General features: G+C 44.9%; 1 protein-coding gene across 1 annotated transcript in view; it reads left to right on the top strand.

Moving 5' to 3' along the window:
- Positions 1 to 637: 637 nt before the first annotated feature.
- LOC121561613 (plexin-B2-like) overlaps positions 638 to 21,469 on the top strand; it is a 51,371-nt gene continuing 30,539 nt past the window's right edge. Inside the window, exons 1-14 of the mRNA XM_045217570.1 lie at positions 638 to 810; positions 3,709 to 3,850; positions 4,168 to 4,319; positions 5,190 to 5,317; positions 5,445 to 5,519; positions 7,802 to 7,929; positions 8,473 to 8,533; positions 8,917 to 9,074; positions 9,814 to 9,924; positions 10,210 to 10,311; positions 13,255 to 13,342; positions 14,351 to 14,514; positions 16,370 to 16,518; positions 19,759 to 19,891. Coding sequence (XP_045073505.1) covers positions 638 to 810; positions 3,709 to 3,850; positions 4,168 to 4,319; positions 5,190 to 5,317; positions 5,445 to 5,519; positions 7,802 to 7,929; positions 8,473 to 8,533; positions 8,917 to 9,074; positions 9,814 to 9,924; positions 10,210 to 10,311; positions 13,255 to 13,342; positions 14,351 to 14,514; positions 16,370 to 16,518; positions 19,759 to 19,891 — 1,764 coding nt within the window. The remainder of the gene's footprint in view (positions 811 to 3,708; positions 3,851 to 4,167; positions 4,320 to 5,189; positions 5,318 to 5,444; positions 5,520 to 7,801; positions 7,930 to 8,472; positions 8,534 to 8,916; positions 9,075 to 9,813; positions 9,925 to 10,209; positions 10,312 to 13,254; positions 13,343 to 14,350; positions 14,515 to 16,369; positions 16,519 to 19,758; positions 19,892 to 21,469) is intronic.

Below are 21,469 nucleotides of genomic sequence, written 5' to 3'. Positions count from 1 at the left end.
AAGGGCAATCGACAGATTTTTCACCCTGTTCGACTCGAGATTAAACCAACAACCTTTCGATTTACTGGCTGGCAAGCTCTTAACCAACTAACTACCTCGCTTCATTTAACATGTTTGTCTACTGAGAATGTTGGTTTGGCCAGTTCACTGGGTCAGGACCCTATTGGCCCAGTTCACTGGGTCAGGATCTTATTGGCCATTTCACTGGGTCAGGACCTTATTGGCCATTTCCTGGGTCAGACCTTATTGGCCATTTCACTGGAGTCAGACCCTATTGCCCAGTTCACTGGGTCAACCTTATTGGCCGGTTCACTGGGTCAGGACCTTATTGGCCAGTTCACTGGGTCAGACTTATTGGCCAGTTCGCTGGGTCAGACCCTATTGGCCAGTTCACTGGGTCAACCTTATTGGCCAGTTCACTGGGTCAACCCTATTGGCCAGTTCACTGGGTCAGGACCTTATTAAGCCCAGTTCCTGGGTCAGACCTTATTGGCCAGTTCACTGAGTCAGGACCTTATTGCCAGTTCCTGGGTCAGCCTTTGGCCAGTTCACTGGGTCAGACCCTATTGGCCAGTTCACTGGAATTCCAAGACCTTATTGGCCGATTTCACTGGTCCAGGACCTTATTGGCCAGTTCATGGGTCAGGACCTTATTGGCCAATTCACTGAGTCCCAGGACCCTATTGGCCAGTTCACTGGGTCAGACTTTGGCCAGTTCACTGGGTCAGACCCTATTGGCCAGTTCACTGGGTCAGGGACCCTATTGGCCAGTTCACTGGAGTCAGACCTTATTGGCTTCCAGTTCACTGGGTCAGGACCTTATTGGCCAGTTCACTGGGTCCAGACCCTATTGCCAGTTTGGGTCAGGACCTTATTGGCCAGTTCGCTGGTCAGACCTTGCCAGTTCACTGAATCAGGACTTGTTCGGGAAAAGAGGTTCCTTTTGGGTCACATCCAAACGTGTTTGGTTAGGTCTCACATCAACCCAGCCAAGGTTTGGGGAAAAGTTTGTAATCCTGTGTGAGGGTTTTTACCAGTTTCTCTGCTCCCATTCCGAGAGGCGTACCCATAATACAACAGACACCTTTGTTACCTTGGCACACACCACCTCTCCTCCTCTCTCCTCTCAACCTCTCTCGAATCCTTTTAAGCCTATTTGACTTCCAGCCATCAACTACCCAAAAACTGTAGGCAGGGATGAAGGATGAGGGGAGGGGAGGAGGAGGAAAGGGTGCCAGTGAATGCTGCATACGCTTCTTTCTTTTGAACAAAAAAACGTGTTCTTTTATCGTCTGTGTCAAATTCAGTATCCATCTCAACATCTGAGGAGTTGGGGAGCGCCCAGTGAATTGATTTTCCCTCCCTTTATATTTAGTGGGAAAGTTAGAGATGAATAATAATGAAGAATGAAGGTAGGAGCATTTATAAACTAATAACTTTGTGCTAAAAAAACATAGAAGGAGATGTTATTGAGCGTTGCATAAATCTTAATGTCTTCATGTTTATTTCATGTCTTTTTTATCAGCTGTTTAAACGTCCCCTCAGGCCTTCTGTGAATACAAAGAGACAGAGACTAATAGAGATAGAATATTAAGATTAGGAACTAAGTTATATTTTCTCCTTCTCTGTATTTTTCCTCCCTCTCTCTCTCTCCTACCCTCCTCCCCTCCTCCCTCATCTCTCTCTCTCCCCACTTTCTCCTCCCATCTCCTTCAGTCTCTCTCTCTCCCACTTGCCTCCTCCTCCCTCTCCTTCTCCCTCCTCTCTCTCTCTCTCCTTTCTCTCTCTACCAAGCTACAAAAGAGACATAAAGAGTAACATAATAATAGTTTTCTCTCCCCATCCCTCCCTCCCTCTCCTCCAGGGATGGTGTCGGCAGTGGATCCTGGCTGCCATCTTGGCCGGCGCAGTCTCTCTCCCTCCTCTGCTCCGCCCACCAGAGGTTCACCTCCGTCACCCTCATCAACACGTAGTCCAACCCACCACCTCGTGTCGTGGGCACTCAACGCCATCTACCAACTGAACCAATCCCTGAACACCGAGGCCCACACCAAAACAGACCCAATTGACACTCCCATGTGCCCCGCCCAGTGACGGGACTCCCTGCGAGAAGCGGTGGAGACCAAACAACCATAACAACTGCTCCTCATCCATCCATCCAAAGACACCTTGATAGTGTGTGGGAGTCTGTACGGGGAATCTGTTCTCTGAGAGCCTGTCTATTAACACTAGCTGTATTCCGATACTAAAGGGGGGCGTGCTTGCCAGTGCTGAGGAGAGTGTGTCTGTAGTAGGGGTCATGTCTTACTACGTCAGCAAACCAAAACAGTAAAACTTCACCGTCTTCCTTAAGTGACTCCACATTATGTCACAGTAATAATAATATGTCATTTACAACCTTTTATACAAAGCACTTGTATAAATGTTCTACTATGTTCCCAGAATTCACTATCCTGGCTTGCAATTGCCATGCTCTACCAACTGAGCTACGAACCACAGGGTTGTTCTGGTTTTTAATCTGCTATTGTGACTAGAGATCTATAGATGGTCTCTCACCAACTGAGTTACAGAGGACCACAGGGTTCTTCTAATCAGCAATGGGGACATAGATGGTATCATATTTATCACTATTCACTGGGACTCAAATGGAACTCCCACTCCACTGAATGTCCTGCAACCTTGTTGTGATGTTTTTGATGATATATGGGGATTTTAAATGTAAATATAGGTAAGTCAATTTCACATGTTCTATTCCCTCTGTCTTGTCCTAGGTGTGTAAAGGTTATAGCACATACTGCACCAAGCTGAAAGCATGTTGCATTTACTTCCTGGTCACCATGGTATCTGTATTTGCCCCCTCTCTGTTCTCTTCAGGTGGCTAAGGGGTACGGCAGCCTGACACACCACTATCTTCCCTTTCCAGACCATGGTGACTGGGTGTTGTTCACTATCCCCCTCCCTCCATTCCCACCCCTTCACCCTTACCTCCCATTCCTCTTCAAAGTCAAAATCCTTTTGCACACACACAGTGTGAGCGTCCCCCTTGGGCTGGTCTGTATTACAGCGTTACCAAGAGACTGAAAGGGGAATAGAATGATTCATCTCACTCTTTTCCGCTCCTTTTTTTTCACTTTCTCTCTCTCTCTTTTTATGTCTTTCTTCTTCCAGGATGAAGGCTTTGTCTACTTCCTGTTCTCCAGAACCCTGGGCGCCCAGGATTCAGGAACCAGAACTTCACCTTTATCTCCAGGATGTGTAGAACGACCACAACTACTACTCGTACACAGAGCTCCGGCTGAACTGCAGCGCGGGGAACAAGTACTGGCTGCAGGGTCCAGGCAGCCTACGTGTCCCTTCCAGGAGAGAAGCCCTGGCCAAAAATATGAGCTCCTCTGGCCAGTACGGACCGGTTGGAGCCCTGGATAAGGTATGTATTTCAAACTTAATCCGCTATCCAGTTCAATTCTAGCCCAATTAAATTGAATAACCCCTAATAGAATTGTTCGAAGGGGACAAGTAGAGTTGTTTGAATTAGATTGAATCCCACAAAAATGTGTTTGGACAGATGAAGCAGGTATTTTCTTTAGAAAATGACTTTTTGTGGTTTTCCATTTCACCATTATTTAACCAGGCAAGTCCGAACCATCAGAACAGTCTGTTAAGAACAGTGACTTCTGTATTGCTGTCGGTTCTGTTTGTGGTGTTCAGCTCGGACGATGACAGCTCCAGCTCGGCAGTGTATATGTACCCACTGAGGGCCATCAACAAGAGACTGGTGGAGATCATAGGAGCCTGCTACAGCAACAAGGGACACATTAGGACGTCTGCCGTCTACTCAGTACTCCTCCAAGTCAGATGAGCTGTGTAAAACTGAAAAGGAGGTTTGTAGCCTTACCAGCACGTCCAGTCAAGGGCAGTTGTACTGTATGTCCTCTGGTAAGAGGATGGAGAGTGTATCTGGTGTTAGCTAGCAGGTCAGTTTTGAAGCAATTGATGGTTTTCTAGTTTACATTGAAGTTATGGTTGTTACTCTTCTACAATTAACTATACAAGAGGATGTAGATATGATCTAATAACTGTTACATTATCACATCTACCTACTAATTAAATAATGTATCTCGACGTTGATTCCTCCCCTCTACAGAATGACTTGGTGATCTCCCAAAGTGTGGTGCTGAGTTCCTGCCCTCCCCACTTGCCAGTAGGGCAGAGTTCGCCCCGGCAGCCAAACCCATCTTCACCAAGAAGGGCCTGATGACCGCTGTGGCCGTCGCTGTGGAAACGAACACACCGTTGCCTTCCTGGGGACTGCTGGAGAGGTACTAGCTAATAGTGATGGGCATTCCCAGTCTTTTCGGTGCCAGATCTTTTGGCTCCCAATGGATCTTTGTTCAGTAGTCCTTACAAATGGATGAAAAACCATGACAAATATAAAAAGGTCTCATGTAAAGGCTGAAGGGTTGCCTACCATTATGTCAGATTGTGACGCGAGTTCAATTAATTGTTGTACCTGGCCAAATTAAATCCCTTGAAATGTATGTGATTTTTGTGTAGATCACAATGAGGTTTTTCTTCTGAGAATGTTTTTCTAAAACTGAACTCCAGTTAATGGTTTAGGAGTGCAATCTTCAGAGAATGTTTTTCTAACTGAACTCCAGATGATGGTTGAGGAGGTGCCATCTTCAGAGAATTTTTTATCTAACTGAACTCCAGATGATGGTTAGGTCTGGCTCAACTGACAGATCAGAATTAAGCGGGAGTCCAAAATGTTTTAACAGCTCAGAGATTTTCACATGAATAGAGTTTCAGGAATTCTCTCATGAACAAGGACGTTCACCAAAAGGCCGTTGGTTGAGCGGACGACCCGTCACTACTAGTTAACACCTTACTATTGCAATACGGTCATTCTTACACTAACACTCGCACTTGTCTTTCTTACTAGCACTCTAGAACTGATTTGAGCTTATAGCTGCTTTTGAGGAAAGTTTACTTGAGGAAAGCAATGACTGTGATATGTGGTTGGTCTTACCTATAAGAGCGTCTGCTAAACAGAAACGCGTCCTGCTGAAATGTTATTCAATAGGCTGCTCTGACTTATATAGGTTGTCCTTAGTAGTTGACTAATGTCTTCTGCGTCGACCTGGCCACCTTTTCTGTCTTCTTTCTGCTAATGAAACGTAGGTCTGAAGCTGCACCTGTCGGCCAGTCCAGAGGTGTAGCGAAGCCGCGCCCCGGGGAGAATACCGTGACAAGGTCAACAAGAACCTGCTGTTTGACACCAGCCTCAGCACACCTCTACATCACCACAGAGAAGAAGGTGAGCCGTGAACATATCTAGAACTTTATTCGATAAGCGTCGATTTTTTATCGGTGTGAGGCACTCCATGCATTTTGGTTAGTGCGATATCAATGTTTGAATCACCCAGTGATTGTTTTTCTCATAGATCACCAGGTGCCAGTGCAGGCGTGCCACCTGAAGTCAGACTGCCAGTCCTGCGTGTCACAGAAAGACCCCTACTGTGGGTGGTGTGTGCTGAAGGGCAAGTGAGTACAGTACCAGTTATGCTATAGCCAATGTTCCCCTCTAAGCTGCCGCGGGAAGAAATATCAGCCCGCGCAGAGAAGCCACGAGATTGAATTTCATTCAATTTTCTAGAGTTTTCCCCTTAGTTAACCACTATCAGTTTTCACTTTACTGTGGGAATTGTGATTGAATCAACGCTTTCAATGCAACATACAGAAACAAAATGAACTATGCAAGAGATTTTGTTGTAGGCAGAACACATCGGAGTAGGATTCTATTGCGTTGACAGGCACTACTCAGCCCCTACTCTACACAGACCAGTGCGCCATAACCAATCAGAGCTGCATGTAGCCACTTGTGCACATTTGTTCATATTCTTTGCTAGTTAGTGAGTTATTAGCCCAGTTATAGATCATTTGTAGTCAACAATATGGAGTGATTGCTTCCTACAAGAGTACAAACGTATACATTTCTAGACATCTTTGAAAAGCAAGTCAGGTAAAGATAGTTTTTTTGGTCTTAAAGGGGCAGTGTTGTATTTTGTGACAGGCTTGAATAAGTTAAGTTGACAATAGGCAGAGGTAGCATAATTTGTCTGATTCTCTGTAATAATGGTATTGGAATATTGCATTATATTTTGTAAAGTGGTTTCTTGCATCAAACAACACAACAACGTTTTCAGTCACCTCCTTGTCTGAAGGAAAAGTGGATAAACAGGTTCATGTTCAAAAGTCTCATGGAATGTAGGCTTACATTGAACACCACACATTGGCTGCTACTGTAGGCTGAATGATATAACAGCTATTTGCTAAGTGCCAAAAACATTTGAAGGAACATTGGTTATAGCAGCAAGGTATTTCCTGCTGTTCATTGATCTTTCAATGAATAATAAAATATAACTTATAAATGTCTTATGAGCTTAGTACTGCCTTCTCCTATTATAGATGGTCCAGGACTTATTTTCTCTCTTTAGCTCCTATCATTTATGAACCGGGCATGGATACAGGTAGCAGACTCCTGGTTAGCTGTAGTCTAGGGTTAGGGTTAGCTGTAGTCTAGAGGGTTAGGGTTAGCTGTAGTCTAGGGTTAGGGTTAGCTGTAGTCTAGGGTTAGGGGTTAGCTGTAGTCTAGGGTTAGGGTTAGCTGTAATCTCAAGGTTAGGGTTAGCTGTAGTCTAGGTTTAGGGTTAGCTGTAGTCCAGGGTTAGGGTTAGCTGTAGTCTAGGGTTAGGGTTAGCTGTAGTCTTAGGGTTAGCTGTAGTCTAGGGTTAGGGTTAGCTGTAGTCGTAGGGTTAGCTGTAGTCCAGGGTTAGGGTTAGCTGTAGTCCAGGGTAAGGGTTAGCTGTAGTCCAGGGTTAGCTGTAGTCTAGGGTTAGCTGTAGTCCAGGGTTAGGGTTAGCTGTAGTCCAGGGTTAGGTGTAGTCCAGGGTAAGGGTTAGCTGTAGTCTAGGGTTAGGGTTAGCTGTAGTCTAGGGTTAGTGTAGTCCAGGGTAGGGGTTAGCTGTAGTCAGGGTAGGGTTAGCTGTAGTTCGGGTTAGCTGTAGTCTAGGGTTAGCTGGTCCAGGTTAGGGTTAGCTGTAGTCCAGGGTTAGGTACGGTAGTCCGGGTAAGGGTTAGCTGTAGTCTAGGGTTAGGGTTAGCTGTAGTCTAGGGTTAGCTGTAGTCCAGGGTTAGGGTTAGCTGTAGTCTAGGGTTAGCTGTAGTCCAGGGGTTAGCTGTAGTCTAGGGTTAGCTGTAGTCTAGGGTTAGGGTTAGCTGTAGTCCAGGGTTGCTGTGTCTGGGTTAGCTGTAGTCCAGGGTTGGGGTTAGCTGTAGTCCAGGGTTAGTGTAGTCGGTTGGGTTGCTGTAGTCTAGGGTTGGTGGCTGTGGTCTTAGCTGTAGTCTAGGGTTAGCTGTAGTCTAGGGTTAGCTGTAGTCTAGTTTTGTTGGGTTAGCTGTAGTCTAGTGTTAGGGGTTAGCTGTAGTCTCGTGTTAGGGTTAGCTGTAGTCTAGTGTTAGCTGTAGTCCAGTGTTAGGTTTAGCTGTAGTCTAGGGTTAGCTGTAGTCTAGTGTTAGGGTTAGCTGTAGTCTAGGGTTAGCTGTAGTTCAGGGTTAGGGTTAGCTGTAGTTCAGGGTTAGGGTTAGCTGTAGTCTAGGGTTAGCTGTAGTCTAGGGTTAGGGTTAGCTGTAGTCCAGGGTTAGCTGTAGTCCAGGGTTAGGGGTTAGCTGTAGTCCAGGGTTAGCTGTAGTCTCAGGTTGGGGCTGTAGTCCAGGGTGTGACTGGTCTGTTCTCCTCCAGGTGTACCAGGAAGGGAGACTGTCCCGGGAGTTGATGACAACAGGTGGCTGTGGAGCCCCAACCAGCAGTGTGTTCAGATCCAGGCCTTTTGCCCACCCAACCTCAGCTGTATGAAGACCCAGGGCAGGGTACTGAGTCTGAGTGGTTGAGTTTCCCTGTCTTGGCAGCTGTCCTCTCCAGTGTGAAAGTACCCTCATCTGTTGTGCTGGGTTTAGCTTCATTCTGAATTCATTCGTTCTGAGTTTAACTCTAGTCAATTCCACTAAGCTCTGCTCCCTTCCAGTGCATTTCACACACACACACACACACACACACACACACACACACACACACACACACACACACACACACACACACACACACACACACACACACACACTCTCTAAAATTAGCTTTCTTGGGCAGTTCTGGATTAATGAACTGTGTACATTTAAACTACACCTGAATATCAGTCACTTCCCTTTGGTTTCACATTTCATCTGTTCTCTCCAGCAACTTGAGTTTTTGTCACATAACCACTCCTGTGAATCAAAAAAATAATGGCATTGAGATGATTTCCTCAATGGACCTCTTTGTATTCAGAGGGAGTTTATCTTGTTTCTCTGTCACTCTCTCTCTCCCTCCCTCCCTCTCTTCCACTCTCAAAACCTCTCTGTTTATCTCCTGTCCAGGTTGAAATCGACATCCCCACCCTCCCCAGGATCAGCCGTTCTGACGTTATAGAGAGTGCAGGTTTGGTTTGTTCAGTAGTGTAGCTGTGTGATTGATCAGAAGGTCACCTGTACTCTCCCTGACCCTGTGGACATCCCCCCTACACCTGACAAGCAGGGTGAGTCCTCCTGAATACTAGTCCTCCTGAATACTAGTCCTCCTGAATACTAGTCCTAACCCCAGTCCTTAGGTCCTTGGGTAGTAGATGGGTACTGTATACTGTTTTTCAAGCCTGGATATCAGTCTGTTTCTTTTTAACCAACTTGTCTTTATCTTGCCAAAACAAGGCAACAATGTAGTGTTTTTATTCAATACAGAATCAGTCAGGTGACCAGGCTAACATTTCCTCTCAGGGTAATGGACTGTTTTGTGGGAACTGTGATATTCTGTGATATTCTGTTCAGACTTTGTGACGGTGCCAGTGGAGATCCTGGTCAACGATAGCATCGAGGTGACGTCCAGTGAATACAAGTTCTACAACTGTGCAGCCACATCAGGAAGTCAGAGAACACACCGTAAGTGGCGCCAGTTAAACCCTTTATGGTCATCAACCTTTTCTGAGGCAAGATCACTTTTGGAGTCAAAAAGCAAGCTGAGATCTACCACTCAGATTTATTTTTAAACATGGCCTGTCAATATTGTTCTTCTCAGACCATATTATGTTTCAAAACTGGAGCTTTGATAACAAAATAAGATCAGTTGTATCATTTGCGAGGCACAGCTGAGGCAAATTGAAATTATACTATTTAAATTATATTATTTAATTTACTGGAGTTGATGGTACCTACATATGATGGTCGGTCTCAGCGGAGGGAGAGCGCAGCAGAGGGTCCTCCTCTCATGGTCCCTGCTCTCTCCTTTTCTCCGGTGAGACTGACCAGAGAGAGGGGACACCATCTTCCACCTGATGGCGAAACCCGAGTCGCACCACATTATTTCTGCCTCATTCACAAATTCAGCTATCCGATTGACCCGCAGTAGCACACTACAGTTTGTCCCACTTCAGACAAATTAAATGGTTCAAAATGGGAACACTTTGCCTACCCGCCACAGCATGCGTCTGAATCAAGTGCAAGACTAATAAAATAAGTGGAGTGCAAGGCTTTGTCATTGGCTTTTCAGAAATGTTTGATGATCGACCAGGGTGACCACTGCTTTATGAAACAAACCGTTAATCTGACAGTTATTCTCAGTGCTCTGTTCAGTCATTTTACACTGAACACTTTTGTGGATCTCTGTGCTCATTGGCTATATACACTCTGACTCCCTAACTCTTCCTCCTATTGGCTGATTGTCCCCAGGTGTATGCGTGTGTGACCAGTGAGTGGCAGTGCCAGTGGAATGGCCGTACCACACCTGCAGTGACAGCGATGACGCTTGTAGAGGGAGCTCACGTCATCAAAGCCCAACAAGTAGGAGGAAGCGCTGTCTCAGTGATCTTGAAATCTTGGCCCAATCTCCTTTAGTCTTTCCACAGTTCCTCGCGTCCTCTCTCCCGCTTTCTCCTTCTCAAGAAGAAGGTCCAATACTTTGATAAGAGCGGATTGAGGGAAGATTAATTGATAAAGAGCTGTTGTCTCTGAGCCATCTTGTATCTTTTACAGACTTTCTGCCTTATGGTGGCAACTAGCAAGCTCTTCCTGTCTGTCTGCCTGTCTGATTAAACCAGCTATAACCACCTTCTGTTCTCCCTCCAGGCTGATAGCTGTCCTCAGTTTGAGAACCCAGATCCTCAGCTCATCCCTGTAGGCCACCGCATCCCCATCAGCTTCCAAGGGAAGAACCTGGACATTTACAAGGTGAGATAGACACAGCTCTTAGGCTTCGTCCCAAGTGACACCCTATTACCTATACAGTGCACTATGTAGGGAATAGGGTGCCATTTGAGTGCACTATGTAGGGAATAGGGTGCCATTTGAGTGCACTATGTAGGGAATAGGGTGCCATTTGAGTGCACTATGTAGGGAATAGGGTGACATTTCAGACACACCTCTATTTACTCAATGTCAATCATTGATGATAACATTGTCTCTCTCTTGTCCTGTGTGTCTGTCTCTCTCTTGTCCTGTGTGTCTGTCTCTCTCTTGTCCTGTGTGTCTGTCTCTCTCTTGTCCTGTGTGTCTGTCTCTCTCTTGTCCTGTGTGTCTGTCTCTCTCTCTGTCCTGTGTGTCTCTCTCTCTTTTCCTGTGTGTCTGTCTCTCTCTTGTCCTGTGTGTCTGTCTCTCTCTTGTCCTGTGTGTCTGTCTCTCTCTTGTCCTGTGTGTCTGTCTCTCTCTTGTCCTGTGTGTCTGTCTCTCTCTTGTCCTGTGTGTCTGTCTCTCTCTCTGTCCTGTGTGTCTGTCTCTCTCTTGTCCCTTCTGTGTGTCTGTCTCTCTCTTGTCCTGTCTGTCTTAGGATCGACGTTTAAGATAGGCACGGAGCTCATGAAACACACAGAGGAAGAGAGTTCACCTTTGATGAGGGGTCAAAGTTCAACTTCAAGGGTTATGAGGTCAGTAATATCCACCTCTCTAGTTGAGAAAACACAGGTTTTAGATCACAGCGCGCCACATGAGCAGTAGAAGTTCTGTCTTTTCCTCAGTCCCAGAGCTGGTGTTGTGAAATGCAGGATATTCACCTCAAGCCTCCAGCCAGTATTCCAACTCTCTCTCTCTCTCCTCTCTCTCTCTCTCTCTCTCTCTCTCTCTCTCTCTCTCTCTCTCTCTCTCTCTTCCACTGATCTGTGTTTGAGAGGCTGCCAATATGGAGTTCAAGTATATTGAGCTGCGAACCACAGCACTGCTACCCACTGTGGGGGGAAGTCATTGGGTTTAATAAAAAACACAAATCAAATCAAATTTTATTGGTCACATGCGCCGAATACAACAGGTGCAGACATTACAGTGAAATGCTTACTTACAGCCCTTAACCAACAGTGCATTTATTTTAAACAAAAAAAGTAAGAATAAAACAACAACAAAAAAAGTGTTGAGAAAAAAAGAGCAGAAGTAAAATAAAGTGACAGTAGGGAGGCTATATATACAGGGGTACCGTTGCAGAGTCAATGTGCGGGGGGCACCGGCTAGTTGAGGTAGTTGAGGTAATATGTACATGTGGGTAGAGTTAAAGTGACTATGCATAAATACTTAACAGAGTAGCAGCAGCGTAAAAAGGATGGGGTGGGGGGGCAGTGCAAATAGTCCGGGTAGCCATGATTAGCTGTTCAGGAGTCTTATGGCTTGGGGGTAGAAGCTGTTGAGAAGTCTTTTGGACCTAGACTTGGCACTCCGGTACCGCCTGCCGTGCGGTAGCAGAGAGAACAGTCTATGACTAGGGTGGCTGGAGTCTTTGACAATTTTGAGGACCTTCCTCTGACACCGCCTGGTATAGAGGTCCTGGATGGCAGGGAGCTTTGCCCCAGTGATGTACTGGGCCGTACGCACTACCCTCTGTAGTGCCTTGCGGTCAGAGGCCAAGCAGTTGCCATACCAGGCGGTGATGCAACCAATCAGGATGCTCTCGATGGTGCAGCTGTAGAATTTTTTGAGGATCTGAGGACCCATGCCAAATCTTTTTAGTCTCCTGAGGGGGAATAGGCTTTGTCGTGCCCTCTTCACGACTGTCTTGGTGTGTTTGGACCATGATAGTTCGTTGGTGATGTGGACACCAAGGAACTTGAAGCTCTCAACCTGTTCCACTACAGCCCTGTCGATGAGAATGGGGGCGTGCTCAGTCCTCTTTTTTTTCCTGTAGTCCACAATCATCTCCTTTGTCTTGGTCACGTTGAGGGAGAGGTTGTTGTCCTGGCACCACACGGCCAGATCTCTGACCTCCTCCCTATAGGCTGTCTCATCGTTGTCGGTGATCAGGCCTACCACTGTTGTGTCGTCGGCAAACTTAATGATGGTGTTGGAGTCGTGATGGGGAGTCTATTTTGGGAGAGAAAAAACCCAAAGTTCCCCAGAAAAATTCCCTAGCTTGTTGTGTGTGTTGGATTGTGTGTGCATGCGTGCATGTCAGCGTTTCCGTTAGGAAAATGTGGTGTAGGACATTTGACAGGAAGCATTAGAATTTAAGCCTTTTGAGAAATTTACCGGACCCATATGCGTAACCTGATTAGGGTGCTTAGAATGACAGAAATCACATTTTGATTATGGTAATTCATCTTAACAGAATATGCAACTCAAGGATGCAACGATGTGCAGTTTGAAGATGTTAGAATAACTGTCCACATTTACTTTTCTTCAGCCAACAAGACGAGTAACGAACAGCAAAATCACTAGCCTATGTCAATCTAATATCCCCCATAGTAGAAAAGTTGTCCTTGTGGTTCTGTGCAAGAAAGAAATAGCCTATTCCAAACAGACTCTGGGACAGTTGAGGGACGATGGATCCCAAATTCATACAACCACTAGGCTACGTCATTATTATTTATTTATTTATTTATAAGAAATGAGTCTGATGCAACAGATCAGAGCGTTTAGCTTCCCGTTAGAAGCACAGCAATGCTCACATGGCAGTAGGCTACGTGCGGTTATTAGTTCAATAATGCAATTAGCAGTAAAACACTGTTCTTCTCCCAGACAATTGTCCGGCACCAGTTTTATTTATCGCTTTTCCTTTATTTATTTAATTTTTAAGCCAGCGATAACCAGCTAACAGAAACCCTGGTGTGTGTGTGTGAGTGCGAGAAAGAGAGGGTTTTGCCATGTCTCTGGCCCTCAGATGTCAGTTTTCTCTGTTGTGTATATCCTGTGTGTTAGTTTGCCTACGACAAGGAGCAGGAGGTCAATGTGTCCTTCCACATCAAAGACAGAGACACAGAGAAGAAGATTGACAGCACTCTGACTGGTGAGTCAGGTCCTCTAACACACACTGGAGTTGATTCAGCACTGCTGTTCAATGCTGTGTTCAAACAACTATGTCAGTGTCTGAATACAACCAGGATTATTCCGCTGGAACTGTTAATCCATTTGAACTCTTTCACCTTAATGGACCTGCTTTGGATAACCGGAGTATCAGACATATTTATTATTCATTCATTATTATTATTTATACATTTTTTTGGACAAAGGTCAAGCTTATTTGTATAGGATGTGAACCCTGTACAGACTGGTGGGTTATTGGTATTCAGTTGATGTTTGTTCTCTTTCCCCTCCTCAACCTCCTCCCCCCTCTGCTTCTCTCACCTCCCCTCTCCCCCTCCTCAACCCCTCCCCCCTGCTTCTCTCACCTCCCCTCTCCCCCTCCTCAACCCCCTCCCCCCTCTGCTTCTCTCACCTCCCCTCTCCCCCTCAACCCCCTCCCCCCTCTGCTTCTCTCACCTCCCCTCTCCCCCTCCTCAACCTCCCCCCTCTGCTTCTCTCACCTCCCCTCTCCCCTCCTCAACCTCCTCCCTCTGCTTCTCTCACCTCCCCCCCCCCTCCTCAACCTCTTCCCCCCTCTGCTTCTCTCACCTCCCCTCTCCCCTCCTCCTCTCCTCAACCTCTTCCCCCCTCTGCTTCTCTCACCTCCCCCTCCTCCCCTCCTCAACCTCCTCCCCTCTGCTTCTCTCCACCTCCCCCCCCTCCCCCTGCTTCTCTCACCTCCCCCTCCCTTCTCTTCTAACCTCCTCCCCCCTCTGCTTCTCTCACCTCCCCCCTCCTCCTCTCCCCAACCTCCTCCCCCCCCTCTGCTTCTCTCCACCTCCCCTCCACTTCTCCTCAACCTCCCCCCTCTGCTTCTCTCACCTCCCCCTCCTCCTCTCCTCAACCTCCTCCCCCCTCTGCTTCTCTCACCTCCTCTCTCCCATTCTACCTCCTCCTCCTCTCCTCTCTCCACCTCCTCCTCCTCCTCCTCCCCCTCCTCTCCATCTCTTAGTGGTGCTGTATAACTGTTCTCTGGGTCGTGAGGACTGCAGCCTGTGTAAGAACGCCGACCCCAAATACAACTGTGTGTGGTGTGCCAATATGAAGTCCTGTGTCTACAGGGAATTGTGCCAGTCCCAGGAACCAGCGCCGTGCCCCAACCCCAAGATCACTGACGTGAGAACAGTCTCTCTCTATGATCTGGTGCACTCTTCCTTCCTGTCTTCTTCTTTCCTCTAACTGTCACTGTCTTCTCTCACACTGCTGTCCTCCTCAACTTGCTCTCTCTTTCTCGCTCTCCCTCCCGCTCTCTTTCCTCTTTCCCCCATCTCTCTCACTCTCCTCTCTCGCTTCCCCCTCTCCGTATCTCTTTCTCCTCTCTCCCCCTCTTTCGTCCCCTCTTTCTCTTTCTCTGCCCTCGCTCCCTCCCTCTCTTTCTCTCCCCCAACTCCATTTTCTCCCTCTCCTCTCCTCTCCCACTCTCTCTTTCTCCCTACTATATACACACTGAACTACTACTATAATGACTGTTAGCTACTATATACACACTGAACTACTACTGTAATGACTGTTCACTACTATATACACACTGAACTACTACTGTAATGACTGTTCACTACTATATACACACTGAACTACTACTGTAATGACTGTTAGCTACTATATACACACTGAACTACTACTGTAATGACTGTTAGCTACTATATACACACTGAACTACTACTGTAATGACTGTTAGCTACTATACACACTGAACTACTACTGTAATGACTGTTAGCTACTATATACACACTGAACTACTACTGTAATGACTGTTAGCTACTATATACACACTGAACTACTACTGTAATGACTGTTAGCTACTATATACACACTGAACTACTACTGTTATGACTGTTAGCTACTATATACACACTGAACTACTACTGTAATGACTGTTAGCTACTATATACACACTGAACTACTACTGTAATGACTGTTAGCTACTATATACACACTGAACTACTACTGTAATGACTGTTAGCTACTATATACACACTGAACTACTACTGTAATGACTGTTAGCTACTATATACACACTGAACTACTACTGTTATGACTGTTCACTACTATATACACACTGAACTACTACTGTAATGACTGTTAGCTACTATATACACACTGAACTACTACTGTAATGACTGTTAGCTACTATATACACACTGAACTACTACTGTTATGACTGTTCGCTACTATATACACACTGAACTACTACTGTAATGACTGTTAGCTACTATATACACACTGAACTACTACTGTAATGACTGTTAGCTACTATATACACACTGAACTACTACTGTAATGACTGTTAGCTACTATATACACACTGAACTACTACTGTAATGACTGTTCACTACTATATACACACTGAACTACTACTGTTATGACTGTTAGCTACTATATACACACTGAACTACTACTGTAATGACTGTTAGCTACTATATACACACTGAACTACTACTGTAATGACTGTTAGCTACTATATACACACTGAACTACTACTGTAATGACTGTTAGCTACTATATACACACTGAACTACTACTGTAATGACTGTTAGCTACTATATACACACTGAACTACTACTGTAATGACTGTTAGCTACTATATACACACTGAACTACTACTGTAATGACTGTTCACTACTATATACACACTGAACTACTACTGTAATGACTGTTAGCTACTATATACACACTGAACTACTACTGTAATGACTGTTAGCTACTATATACACACTGAACTACTACTGTAATGACTGTTAGCTACTATATACACACTGAACTACTACTGTAATGACTGTTAGCTACTATATACACACTGAACTACTACTGTAATGACTGTTAGCTACTATATACACCTGAACTACTACTGTAATGACTGTTAGCTACTATATACACACTGATAGCAGTGACCATTTATATTCTAGTCTAATCTACCACACTCATCTAAATCATCCCTTCTCTCTCTCTCTCTCCTCCGTCTAATCCCCAGATCATCCCTCGTTTCGGGCCTCTGAACGGTGGGATAGCGGTGACCATTAAAGGGTCTAACCTGGGCATAAAGAAGGAGGACATTAAGAAGGTGACGGTGGCTGGAGTGGACTGTGTTCACCAGGGGGACAGATACTCTGTATCCACCAGGTATAGTACAGTGATTGTTGGGGGGCAGGGTCACATCCATGTAATCACGGCCGGCCTGCTCATTAGGCAGGATTAAGCGTCCACCTATGGCGGCAGATTGACAAGGGCAGCATTTTTCTGAGCAAACTGACCAAGACACACCAACAACAACACACAAAACCTCACTAATTCTTCCCAAAATCAGTGACAATTTCTCTCAACCAGTGGTATATGGGCTTTTAGGTGAGCGCTGATGCCACCTTGTAATAAACAGTGTCCACGTTGTCAAAGGCAGGGTCACAAAATATTTTGCTTGTCCTTTCCCAGCACGCCTCTCCAGGGCGCTGTTGGAGAGACGCATCGCTGCAGCGCTCCACCAACGTTCAGTCAAAAAATGAATCTAACATAAATAATGTAGCTGATATAGGATATGGTAGAAAGAGTATGTGGCCTTTTCTGTAGCCTACAGGCTGGAGATAAAATGTATGACAATGTAATGAAACGGACACTTTTTACATCATGCAGGTTTCTCTGATCAAATAGTGATCAAATAGCCGAACCTAAATGGAAACCAATCAAATACAAAATGAGCTGTCATGGTAACAAACAACATATCCTAAAAACAGGACAGGTCAAAGTCAAATGGACAATATGGAGTGGACAATCACAACTGTTGTCCAGGAGTTTCATCTCATTGTCATGATCAGTGGTTTCAAGTTTGTATCTGTCAATTTGATCATAGTGTAAAATAAAATACTTCTGCATTTCCCGCTGTGTAAACACCTTGCAAATAGGATCCTGATAACTCCTGATAAAGTTGGGTAGCTGATATTCAGGGCTTAAATAGCCAAATTGATTAGTCACAGTAATCAGAACTAAAAAAGACAATGTAACGGCCTGTTTTACACACGGTGGGCCTACCATGTGGATGGGCATTCATAACATTCCATTGTGGCAGACATGATGGGCTACACCCCAGTAAGCACGAGCCGACATCTTTTAGATGTCTTTTTTGGTCCTGTTTGGATGTCGTTTTTTTTGGTGTTTTACAAACGGTAGGCTTACCACATACAGTGGGGAGAACAAGTATTTGATACACTGCCGATTTCGCAGGTTTTCCTACTTACAAAGCATGTAGAGGTCTGTAATTTCAAAAATCCAGAAAATCACATTGTATGATTTTTAAGTAATTAATTTGCATTTTATTGCATGACATAAGTATTTGATCACCTACCAACCAGTAAGAATTCCGTCTCTCACAGACCTGTTAGTTTTTCTTTAAGAAGCCCTCCTGTTCTCCACTCATTACCTGTATTAACTGCACCTGTTTGAACTCGTTACCTGTATAAAAGACACCTGTCCACACACTCAATCAAACAGACTCCAACCTCTCCACAATGGCCAAGACCAGAGAGCTGTGTAAGGACATCAGGGATAAAATTGTAGACCTGCACAAGGCTGGGATGGGTTACAGGACAATAGGCAAGCAGCTTGGTGAGAAGGCAACAACTGTTGGCGCAATTATCAGAAAATGGAAGAAGTTTAAGATGATGGTCAATCACCCTCGGTCTGGGGCTCCATGCAAGATCTCACCTCGTGGGGCATCAATGATCATGAGGAAGGTGAGGGATCAGCCCAGAACTACACGGCAGGACCTTGTCAATAACTTGAAGAGAGCTGGGACCACAGTCCCAAAGAAAACCATTAGTAACACACTACGCCGTCATGGATTAAAATCCTGCAGCGCACGCAAGGTCCCCCTGCTCAAGCCAGCGCATGTCCAGGCCCGTCTGAAGTTTGCCAATGACCAACAGGATGATCCAGAGGAGGAATGGGAGAAGGTCATGTGGTCTGATGAGACAAAAATATAGCTTTTTGGTCTAAACTCCACTCGCCGTGTTTGGAGGAAGAAGGATGAGTACAACCCCAAGAACACCATACCAACCATGAAGCATGGAGGTGGAAACATAATTCTTTGGGGATGCTTTTCTGCAAAGGGGACAGGACAACTGCACCGTATTGAGGGGAGGATGGATGGGGCCATGTATCGCGAGATCTTGGCCAACAACCTCCTTCCCTCAGTAAGAGCATTGAAGATGGGTCGTGGTTGGGTCTTCCAGCATGACAACGACCCGAAACACACAGCCAGGGCAACTAAGGAGTGGCTCCGTAAGAAGCATCTCAAGGTCCTGGAGTGGCCTAGCCAGTCTCCAGACCTGAACCCAATAGAAAATCTTTGGAGGGAGCTGAAAGTCCGTATTGCCCAGCGACAGCCCCGAAACCTGAAGGATCTGGAGAAGGTCTGTATGGAGGAGTGGCCAAAATCCCTGCTGCAGTGTGTGCAAACCTGGTCAAGACCTACAGGAAACGTATGATCTCTGTAATTGCAAACAAAGGTTTCTGTACCAAATATTAAATTCTGCTTTTCTGATGTATCAAATACTTAAGTCATGCAATAAAATGCAAATTAATTACTTAAAAATCATACAATGTGATCTTCTGGATTTTTGTTTTAGATTCCGTCTCTCACAGTTGAAGTGTACCTATGATAAAAAGTACAGACCTCTACATGCTTTGTAAGTAGGAAAACCTGCAAAATCGGCAGTTTATCAAATACTTGTTCTCCCCACTGTAGATGGGCATTCATAAAATTAAATTTCAGGCAACACTGTAGGCATCTCAGTAAGCACGGACAGACACCATATGGACGTCTTTTTTTGGTGCAGTCCGGACCGGCCTTGATTTCCACATCCACGGACATTAATTTTTGGTCCTGTCTGGACCAAATCTAAAACAATCATAGACATCTATGTTTGGTTCAGATTTTGTCCAGTCTGGACCAGCCTTGATTTGGCCCAAACATAGATGTCTATAAATTACGTATTTTCAACTTTAATTCAGAACCGAAAATGAACCTGATTTCAATGTCCGGAAAATACATATTTTCAATGTCTTGGAAAATATGTATTTTAAACGTCCAGAAAGTACATATTTTCACCTTTCATTCAGAACCTAATTTAAACCTAACTTCAATGTCTGGAAAATACTTATTTTAGACGTCTTTTCAACATTATTTAGCTTACTGGGACTATTCTAGGTTTGTGAAGGCCCTGCCTGTAATGTACTTTTCTGTCCAGCGAATGAAGAAGAAAATAACAGATTTAATTAAACACAACATTTCAATGCACGGTATGTCTGCTTGTGTGTGTGGTGGAGAAACGGGACCTTTGTCTTACCCCAGCTGCTCTTTGTCTTCTCCAGTATTGTGTGTGAGATCGGTCCGGCCCGGCATCCTGCTCCAGTGGACCTCCCAGTTCCCATCAACCAGGGGGAAGTGGAGGTAGAGGTGGAGGGGGGCAGGAGAGGACGTTCAGAGGTCCTCTTCACCTATAGGGTAGGTTTCATACAGTTACAGTGGCATTCTTAACCCTAAACCTAACATTAATCCTAACTGTTGCAAGAGTAGGCCCCACACTGTGCAGGAGTGATTTGACATTTCATATTGTACATTGCTCAGTACTCATTCGGCCACTATGTTAGTCTTACTCTGCTGCTTTTACATCTCCACATTCATGAATGTACTTAGTTCTTAGAAGATGCTCTTAGAATTCAGAATAGCATCTGTTGAAAGGATACATAGAATTTAATGGGGGAAAAGAGTATATGGACTTAATAAAAAAATCTATTCCGGGAGCCTATTTTACTTTAGGGTAAATATTTGCACTCATTTATTTTGGGGTTCATATTTTCTTGTTTGTTTGTTTCTGCCAAAATAACAATGTCCCCATGAGAATGTACTAAGCTTGAAAAGCTATTTTGATTTAATATAGATTTGATCAAAGCTTCAGATTTTCTAGGGTACATAACATTCTTTTGTCAATATTGTCCTTCGTGTCAGCCGGGACACCGCTGCCTCTCTCACGCTCTCTCTCTCTCTCTCTCTCGCTTTCTCTCTCTCTCACTCGCTCTCTTTCTCTCGCTCTCACTCTCACTCGCTCTCGCACTCTCACTTGCTCTTTCTCGCTCTCTCTCTGGCTGGCTGTCTGCTCCCAGTATTTTCTCATCAAACAGTACTGTTGTTCAGTAGCTGTGTTGTGATGATAAAGTACTAAGTGGTGTTCAGTAGCTGTGTTGTGATGATAAAGTACTAAGTGTTCAGTAGCTGTGTTGTGGTGATAAAGTACTAAGTGTTCAGTAGCTGTGTTGTGATGATAAAGTACTAAGTGGTGTTCAGTAGCTGTGTTGTGATGATAAAGTACTAAGTGGTGTTCAGTAGCTGTGTTGGGATGATAAAGTACTAAGTGGTGTTCAGTAGCTGTGTTGTGATGATAAAGTACTAAGTGGTGTTCAGTAGCTGTGTTGTGGTGATAAAGTACTAAGTGTTCAGTAGCTGTGTTGTGATGGTAAAGTACTAAGTGATGCTGTGTTATGGTGATAAAGTACTAAGTGTTCAGTAGCTGTGTTGGGATGATAAAGTACTAAGTGTTTATTAGCTGTGTTGTGATGATAAAGTAATAATAATAAATAATAATATGCCATTTAGCAGACGCTTTTATCCAAAGCGACTTACAGTCATGCGTGCATACATTTTTGTGTATGGGTGGTCCCGGGGATCGAACCCACTACCTTGGCGTTACAAGCGCCGTGCTCTACCAGCTGAGCTACAGAGGACCACACTAAGTGTTCAGTAGCAGTGTTGTGATGATAAAGTACTAAGTGGTGTTCAGTAGCAGTGTTGTGATGATAAAGTACTAAGTGGTGTTCAGTAGCTGTGTTGGGATGATAAAGTACTAAGTGGTGTTCAGTAGCTGTGTTGGGATGATAAAGTACTAAATGGTGTTCAGTAGCTGTGTTGGGATGATAAAGTACTATGTGGTGTTCAGTAGCTGTGTTGTGGTGATAAAGTACTAAGTGTTCAGTAGCTGTGTTGTGATGGTAAAGTACTAAGTGTTGTTCAGTAGCTGTGTTGGGA

The sequence above is a fragment of the Coregonus clupeaformis genome, unplaced genomic scaffold (genome assembly GCF_020615455.1).
Source record: "Coregonus clupeaformis isolate EN_2021a unplaced genomic scaffold, ASM2061545v1 scaf1125, whole genome shotgun sequence".
Taxonomy (NCBI): domain Eukaryota; kingdom Metazoa; phylum Chordata; class Actinopteri; order Salmoniformes; family Salmonidae; genus Coregonus; species Coregonus clupeaformis.
Note: the sequence above shows the minus strand (reverse complement) of the source record. Positions and strands in the feature narration are given on the sequence as shown.